General features: G+C 43.8%; 1 protein-coding gene across 1 annotated transcript in view; it reads right to left on the bottom strand.

The window, feature by feature from the left end:
* Window positions 1–792: 792 nt before the first annotated feature.
* Slc25a21 (solute carrier family 25 member 21) overlaps window positions 793–9409 on the bottom strand; it is a 200518-nt gene continuing 191901 nt past the window's right edge. The window contains exons 7-9 of the mRNA XM_005343710.3: window positions 5556–5737; window positions 4655–4707; window positions 793–1134 (exon numbers count right to left, since the gene is read on the bottom strand). Coding sequence (XP_005343767.1) covers window positions 1073–1134; window positions 4655–4707; window positions 5556–5737 — 297 coding nt within the window. The 3' untranslated portion in view covers window positions 793–1072. The remainder of the gene's footprint in view (window positions 1135–4654; window positions 4708–5555; window positions 5738–9409) is intronic.

Raw genomic sequence — 9409 nt, 5'->3', positions numbered from 1 at the left:
GCTTAACCAATGAAATCAACAGATTGATATATGACACTCCCACATCACTTCCCTTTTTCTGTTTGAACAAAAAAAGGAAGGCTTTGAGCTCTGCTCTCTGAGGCACACGCGATGAAGCTCCGACCCAGGATGGACGTAGGCTAGAATCTCCCTGGTAAGCCACCTAGTGGGCTACACTAGAAATAGGCTAGTCCAGGTGCTAGAGTTAGCAGAGAAGAGGCTAGATAGAAATGGGCCAAGCAGTTTGTTTATTACTTAACCATTGAAATCAACAGATTGATATATGACACTCCCACATCAAGTGAGTACATACCATATTCATCTTTTTGGGTCCGGGTTACCTCACTCAGGATAGTGTTTTCTATTTCCATCCATTTGCATGAAAAATTTAAGATGTCATTGTTTTTACCGCTGAGTAGTACTCTAATGTGTAGATGTTCCACACTTTCTTTATCCATTCTTCCATTGAGGGGCATCTAGGTTGTTTCCAGGTTCTGGCTATTACAAATAATGCTGCTATGAACATAGTTGAACAAATGCTTTTGTAGTATGATAGGGCATCTCTTGGGTATATTCCCAAGAGTGGTATTGCTGCATCCTGGGGTAGGTTGATCCCAAATTTCCTGAGAAACCGCCACACTGATTTCCAAAGTGGTTGCACAAGTTTGCATTCCCACTAGCAATGGATGAGTGTTTCCTTTACTCCACATCCTCTCCAACAAAGGCTATCATTGGTGTTTTTGATTTTAGCCATTCTGAAGAATTTAAGTATTTATAGACTTCTCAGAAAGATTATTAAATGAGTTTTTATTGTGAAGCAGTGTGAGTCGTATAGCTTTTATGAACTGTATCTGATCTGGACCCCATTCCTACCAAACTTACACACTCCACTGCTTCCTGTTCCTGTTCTTCTCACAGTGGGTCAAAGTGCCTTGTCAATCTGTCTAAAACTCTAAACTATCAGAATAGGTTGTCTTCCGTCTTCACCGTACATCTAGCTTAGCTGGCTGTCTTCTCTTCATGGGACTGCAGATCACATGTCCGTTGTTAATGGGAAAATTTTCTTAGCACGTCACCAGTTTTCCTGTAGCCATGCATAGGTGTGTTCATACACCAACAACATCACTGCGCCACCTAGGAGAGAGAAAAGCTGCATCTCATCAGAGTTCTGAGAAAAGGCATCGACACTGCTCCCTGCTTCCACCCCATGCCACAAAGGCTCAGGAGGCCTTATCAGACTGGGGCTTTTGAAATCATCAGATCTGGAGCTCTGAGGCACAGATAGAAAACAACTGTGGAAAATTCTCAGAGTAAAATCAAGACCATCATGTGTTTCCAAATGCATTTTTCCCCCCATGAGTTTCTGCGACTTTCATCATTTCTCATCAGATTCTTTTTCAGGCACTTTCAGCTTAAAAAAAGTAAATAAATAAAGACACATTTAGTCATGTAAAGGCATGTGACTTTTCTGCGAACAGAAAACTTTCAGATTCTTACATCTAGCCAAAAGATTTCTCGTTTTTTAGACATAATTGGCATTGTCTTAGTTGCATTTAGAAAGAATTCTCCAAGATTGTGCTTTGACAGACGCATCTGACTTTTAAACTGAACTGTGCTGTTTGGAAAATACTTTCTGAATATCTTAAAACACTGCTTTGCAAAACTTAACAAAAGCAAGTTGGGAGCTAAGCATCATTGCACTTCTCGGCCTCAGATGGGTGCAGATGTGAATTTGAACATTTGGAGGTAGAGCTGGGTGGCACAGGACCACCCTTTGTCTTAGATGAGAATGCTGTGTAACTGGTTGGGAAGTGGTTTGCTGTCAAAGACATCAACAGGAATACGACTCAGGGAAATAAGCACAGAGGATGCTGGACACCTGCACTCTGGGGCAATCATTTGCCTAGCTAACACTACCTGATGTTGTGAATAGGATGTGTTTTGTGACTTAGAATGGCCTGTGTGAAAAAAAAAGTTACAAAACGCAAATGTGGACAAAAACTCAGAGCATTACTTAGAACAGGCTTGGCTGCATGGGTGGAAGGTTGATCTCTTGGAAAGAAAAGGAACTTGATTTGGATCTTAGATATTTTGCACAAACTGCCATATGATTTTAAAAAAAACCCTACAGGCTGCACATGTTTGTGTAACTATAAACCAAAGATAATTATCTGCCTGTAATTTTCATTTTTAACCCATGGAGATACTCTATTAAAGTCATGTCAGCTGGTAAAACTCTCCTTGAATTCTAAAAATACAAACAAATGAACAAACAAGAAACCCTATGGAGGGTTGGTGTGTGTGTCTGTCTATCTCTGTGTGTGCATGCTCACTGCATTTACTTTTACTAACTGTTCACAATGTAAACACGTTCATTCATGCTTTCCACCCGCCCCCAAGACAGGGGGGAGAGAGAGAGAGAGAGAGAGAGAGAGAGAGAGAGAGAGAGAGAGAGAGAGAACTTTGATTTTCAGCCTAGTGAGATCTAGAGGAGAAATCAGGGACATTGTTAGCCACATCGAGCTGCTAAAACATTAACAAAAACAAGATGAAATGGATTAAGGATGAAAATTCCGGGTGCCCCGCTTGCTTTCTTTCCTTAATCTCTTCCCTCCCTCCACTCTCTCCAATCCTCTTCCTTCCCTCCTTCCTCCTTCCTCCCTTGTGATGCTCCGTCAGCGATCTACCTCCAGCCCCACTCGATGTATCTTTTTTTTTTTTTTTTTTTTTTTTTTTTTTTTTTTTTTTTTTTTTTTTTTTTTTTTTGGTTTTTCGAGACAGGGTTTCTCTGTGGCTTTGGAGCCTGTCCTGGAACTAGCTTTGTAGACCAGGCTGGTCTCGAACTCACAGAGATCCGCCTGCCTCTGCCTCCCGAGTGCTGGCACTCGATGTATCTTAAGTTTAATTTTTGAATTTTATTTTAGAAAGCCCCACAGCATTCCATATGTGTGCCTGCCTCCATGCCAGGGAGAGGATGGCGGTCAGAGGGCTGCTTACTGGGTTTCTTCTCTCCTTCCACCCTGGGGGAAGCCACTCAGGTCGCCAGGGTTAGTGGGAAGCATCTTTACTCACTGAGCCATCTCTCTGGCCCCCATTTTCTTTTATGCTATTTTCTTTTTTCCTTTAAATATGCTTGGCCTTAACTCAAAACCCCACCTTTCTCCTCTAAAGTCCTCCCTTTGATGTTCCTAGGACTTGCACATTTGAAATGAAGGAGAACCTAGGTGTTTCCACTAGGTAACTGGTTCTTCACAGTTTGGTTTAGGCTGGGCAGTAACACAACAACCCTTTCCATCGCACTTAACACCACAGCAACTTAGGGCACCTAAAAACCTACGCAAACATTTGAAAGCCTCTAATAGAACTTGGGTCCAGATTATTTAAGAGTTTTGGTTCAAGGTTCCAGGGGATTATTACCACGTTAGCTACATTCTCCCTGGTTACTCTTTTCATCCCTACTCTTTGAGAAAACTGGCCTGGGATGGACCTGTGGGTTTCACTGGTGTTAGGTCTGTTCCTAAGTCTTTAGTGTTTGGTGAGGGAAAGGTACAGAGATGCACAGCCCTGCCAATGTTTTTATTCCTTAGTTGGTTTTGACATGTGGGCCAGTGATTGACAGGAGACAGGTCTAAATGGCAACTATGAAGACAAAGCCATGCTCAGGTGCCCACAGAGGTTGGGGTAGGAGATGGGCAGCATGAGCTATTCTCCAGCTTCAGCTCCCGTGCTGCTTGCTGTTCTCTCTCTAAGGTGGGGAGACCCGTCCCTTTTCTAGATGGAGAGTCGAATGTAAACACACCTGTGGAAATACAGGAGGACGTGGGTGTTAAAATGGAGGAACAGCAAAGGGAGGAATGCTCCAGAGAAGACAACCAGCATGTCTAAGGAGGGGCACGAGATCTGGTTAAAAAAATGTCTGTGCGGTCTAGAACATATGTTCATACTTAATCATAGGGTGCCTCGTAATCCAGGGCTATTTGCCCAGGCGGCTCAGTCTCCAGCAGCTATTTTCTTATCTGTTTACAGAGAGGCAACTGACTCTCCCTGTGGGAATGTCGGCCTTCTCTCTCTCTCTCTCTCTCTCTCTCTCTCTCTCTCTCTCTCTCTCTCTCTCTCTCTTTCTTTTTTTCTTTTTGTAGTCTCCTGTCCCCAAGCCAGGAGTCTTCACTACCAAACTGATGGGGTCTGGGACAAGTGAGCGCTTCACTTCATAGAAGTGACGGGGAGTGAGGTTCAGGGAACTCTTGATGCTCAGGGAAGCAAGCCCTCTTCCTTTCATCTTTTGAAAATGAAGGGGAGGCAAAAAACAAGATTGAGCCTGGAGCCCAAGAGAGAATTTTAGCAGATGGCTTTCTCTGTGAAATCCTCAACTCAGCCTGAAGCCACTGTGTATGACTTGGGGCTCACTCAGGCTTGGGTGGCTGTGGATCTTTTCCCACTGATAGGGCAATGACGCTCATTGGCCTCCAGCAAAGCCATAAATAGTATTTTTAAACAAAGGTAGAGTGTCTCTAACGGATGCTTTCTGTAGCTTGAACTGATAACTTTGTGTCCTAACATTTCTTCCTCCCCCAGTGTGGTAAATTTCATAGGCAACAAAAGCAGAGATGCCAGAACAGTAAAGAGGGGAGGACCTAAGTAGTTAGAGCATTACCTGGTCCAAGTCTCATCACCTTGGGAACCAGGCCTTTGTATAAGGCTAGAATCCTGTAACAGAAGAGAGAGAAGGGTGCAACATTTTTACTCTGGACATAGGTAGGTAGACCCCAACTTCATTGAGAGCCTCCATCAGTATTTGCAAATAAACTACTTGAACTGACACCCACCCCCAACCTGACAGTATCTGGCTTGGTATTTGCTGCAGCTAACTAGATGAAGGGAAAGTAAATCAGTTCTTTATTACAGGCTGTGCTGGTCCTGGCCAATCAGAAACATGCCTTTCATCAGTGAGATGCTTCTTGCTTTCAAGACAGCCATGTATATGGGCAAAAACGACGTTTGTAATTGAATTTAAAAGACTGCAAGCCCAGTCTTCACTTAGGAAATACGATGCAGTTTAGGTGGAAATAATAAAGTATCACTTGTTTACTTGAGAAACTAAAACTTAGAAAAATGATTAAAAAAGTCAAATATTTAAAAATTTAAATATCCAGATTTTCAGAATGCTAATATTAGATCTTTTAAAAGTACAGAGTTAGACGATATTTTGATTAGCTTTTCAGGCAGAAGACAAGTATCCTGCCTGCATGCCAATAAGACATACAACATATAATAACATCATGCACGTTAACAGGTCAAGAGTTCATCTGAGCATTCTCAGGCAAACTTTTAGAGTTTTGTATAGCCGTGCCTCTCGGCACGATCATGGTGGTGGGAGGACACTGGGCCAATAACAACTCATTACTGTGTGGCCTTGCAAAGCTTGACATAGATTCCACAGACCTCCTTAGACATAAGGCCAGCCTAGGAAGGCCCACTGGCTGTCATCAAAACAGACAAGACCCGTCTCAACAATCCTTGAGCCTTGCACATTTATTGAAGGAACAATCTGTTACCCTTCTTCCCGGTAGACTGTCGCCATTGTTTTAAAGCAGTTTCTGTACTTGATCTCTCCAGGAACTGGCTGGGGCCCTTGGATCCTAGTCTTGGCAACATCAAAGGGGATGTTAAAGACAGAGCCCATTGTCCCCGAGAGAAAACCAATCCCAAATTTTCTCAAAAACTCCAAGGTTGGATCCTAAAAGAAAAGAACAAAACAACAGAAGGGGAAGTGGAAGCTCCTAAATTGGTTAAACACTGTAGAGCGACAAGTCCACAGAGCAGACCATCGTCCTCCCGGCACCACGGCCCTCCCCTCCCGGCACCATCGCCCTCCCGGCACCCCCCTGTTATTCCAGCCGAGCACATTAGGATTTCCTAGGCTGGAACTTGTTTTCTTGACAATCCCATTGGCTATGTTTTTACACATGGTCTAAATTGCTGAAGTACACATTTCCTCACACAGGATTTATAAACACAGTTCATAAAGAAAGACTGGTATGGCATATGGGGATGATTTGTATAATTGGGCTTCACAATGTACTTAGTATTACTGTATCAAAACAGGAGAAATCCAAGCACACTATTAGCTAATTGGCCAGAATATTTTACAAATGACAGCAACTTCCACCATGAAGCCTACTAAAATGCTCATGTGTGTGGACCCCAAATGTTAAATTAAATCAAGGCTGCTCTCGGTCTGCTGCTATTCCCCTCCAGGTTTTTTGCATTTATTTTCACGTGTAGCTTGATCCACTGTACTGAGAAGTGCTAGCTTCCTGTTATTAACAAACCGACTTGGGGCGGCTGCAAAACAGCCTGTGACATTCTGTGCATTAGAAACAGTAGTAAGTCACTGGGCTAATTGGCTCAAGAATTTACAACTCATTGTTCCCGAGGCTTACTCTTCCTTCATGGAACAGAAGGAAAGGAGAGAAGGATGGGGAAGAGATGGCAGGAGGAGAGAAGGAGACAGGAGGGGATGGGGATTCTCTCCTCTCTCTCTCTCTCTCTCTCTCTCTCTCTCTCTCTCTCTCTCCTCTCTCTCTCTCTCTCCATGTGAATGTAGGCCCTTCACATTGGTCTGACTTGACTTTCTGATCCTCCTAGCTCTCCTTTCTGACATCAAAGTATTTAGTTAGGTCTTATGTGGGAGTCACTTTCCTCGGGTCTATTTCTGTGCCTGGAGAGCTTGCCGTAAGCTTTGTTATAATGAATTTGCTGGGAAGTTCTCATTGTTTGCAGCCTCAGTGTTTGCCAGAAAAGAAGCCGTACCATGTAGTAGGAGCAACTAACCCTGATGACCTCCCCACGTCACCTTCCTCTGACTCTTTTCATCAATATTTCAGAGACATTGACATCCAGAGACAACACGAGCTTGTGTGATTACACTTTTTAAAAACCTACAAGAACCAGTGTGCGTGTGTCTGTGTTTGTGCGTACCTGGCTAAGAAAAAGAGGGGTAGGGTGGAACAAATACATTTTTATATTGAGGTCCCAGTACTACATGATTCTAGCTACCATGGAAGAAGGAAACTCCTGGAGGCCCCTAAATTCTCCACTAAACCAGAGTCACGATCACTGAAACTCCTATGAGGTTAAATATAAAAAGCACGAGCAAGGGATTCGGTAATAATTTTTGGATCGGGGCCATACAGGTGCCAGGGAGGTTTAAAGGGATTTAAAAATCAACGGGGTGTTTCTAGAGGAGAAACAATGCGCTGACTGCAGAATGACTGAGGTGTGTTTCAATAATTCCCCATCCTTCGTATTTCTCTTTTACAAGGAGAGAAAAATGCCTTCATGCTGCCCTTCTGCATTACTGCACAGAAGCAGGACCTGGGCTCCAGAGGGGGCAAATTTAGCACCTGCTCAAGTTGTCTGACCGGGGGCAAGTCATTGAACCCCTTAGAGCACAGTGTACAAAAGGTAGATTTTAACATCTACATCTTCTGTGCACTGTATCATTTTCTTAGAAGGGGTGGTAGATATAAAAGTCTTCCCAGCTCTGTATAAGACTGGCAGAAAGTGGAGGGTGTTAGGATGAACCAACCAACCTTCTTTCCTGTCTTCCTTCCTTCCTTTCTTTTATTCTTTCATATCATACATTTGTTTGTGTGTACACATGTGCCCACTCTGGCAAGTATGTGGAGGTCAGAAGACAACTTTCAAGAGTTAGTTATCTCCTATCACAATGGGCTCTAGGAACGGAGCTTGGAGGGCAAGAGTTTGGGCACAAGTGTTCTCCCCCCTGAACCATCATGGCAGCCCCAGGAACCATGTTTTCTGAAGACACAAAACATCCTGTAAAAAGATGCTCCTGTAGTGTACCTGTGACATAGCTGAAATCCGTGTTTTTCCCCTATTCCGGGTGATGGCAAAAACGACAATCTTTATACGCAGCTGGCTGGGAAGGCCAGGGAACCTTGTTAAACATCCAGACTTTTCCTATCTCCTCATCTGTTTGCCAAGGATTGGTGTTGTATTGGAAGGTTATCTAAGACACCAGTGAAACCCTCTGTGCTTGAGACACTGTGGGAGTCTAAGACCATGGAGACCTCCAGGTCTGTAGTGTGTGCATTGGCAGAAGTACATGTCAAACCCATGTTTTTGTATTTTCCCCAGCATAATAATAAGACCCACAGGAGCTCCTAAGTACAGTTGTCAAGTCTGGGTCCTACTTCAGCCCCTCTCTGTTTCTCAGATAAGCTGCCTCCCTCTTGGGAAAGAAGACTGTAAACGGTTTCTATGTGGGGCTGGTGCAATGGCTCAGCAGGCAGAGGCTCTTGTACACACATAAACCTGGCGCCTTGGGTTTGAACTCTGGATGTCACGAGGTGGAGGGAGAGGACTGACTCCTGAGAGTTGTTCTCTGACCTTCACATGCATGCACCCTCATAAATAATTATGAAAGTTATTAAAACCATGATGAAAACTAGTGATTTGGAGGCTCTTCATAGGCAAAATGGAGGGTCAGTCACCATGTTTGTGGGCACTAATGTTCTTCTGCTGTGGCCAAAAGACTATCCCTCATCAACTGGCTTCTCAATCCATGGCTATTCTGTTCCTTTGACTTCATGACCTGCTTTTTGCTGGATCTGCGGTGGGACAATGGTCTGTACCCTATCACTGGCATTTTAAATAAATGCTGATTGGCCAGTGGCCAGGCAGGAAGAATAGACGGGCAACTAGGCAGGAAGTAGAGGCATGGCAATGAGAATTCTGGGAAGAGGGAGTTTCAGTCTGCAGTTATCACCCAGATACAGAGGAAGCCAGACACAGAGCAAGCAAGATGTAATGTCTCCACGAAAAAAGGTACCAAGCCACGTGGCTAACACAGACAACAGTTATGTGCTAATATAAGTTATAAGAGTTAATAAGAAGCCTTAGCTACTAGTCCAATCAGTGTATGACTAATGTAGACCTCTGTGTGATTTCTTTGGGACTTAATGACTGCGGGGCAGGGCAGAAACCTCAGCCACCCCTCTCATCTTGCCTCTGATGAATTCACTACACCACCATGCACAAGAGCCTTCCGGATATATTCATCAGGAAGTTTTCTTCTCTATTCTAAGACCCTGTTTCATTCACAGCCATCACTCTCACCCATTTCATCTGCTGTTTGTTTTTGCACATCTCTGTCTTCCTCACCAGACTGTGAGCCCACAAAGCATGCATAGAAACATGCATCACCTTTCTTTGCATTGTCTGTCTCCCACAGGGGTGTTGTGGCACATGCCTGTGCATGTACACAAAATGAATAAGACCATGTAAGTAAAGAAGTATGAGGTATGAGGATTGTTGCAACTAGAACTCTAAAGAAACACGAGAGAAAGGGAGGAAGGAGAGAGAGAGAGAGAGAGAGAGAGAG

This window comes from Microtus ochrogaster, chromosome 1 (assembly GCF_000317375.1).
Source record: "Microtus ochrogaster isolate Prairie Vole_2 chromosome 1, MicOch1.0, whole genome shotgun sequence".
NCBI lineage: Eukaryota > Metazoa > Chordata > Mammalia > Rodentia > Cricetidae > Microtus > Microtus ochrogaster.
The sequence above is the reverse complement of the archived record's forward strand: the minus strand, read 5'-3'. Positions and strand labels throughout refer to the sequence as shown.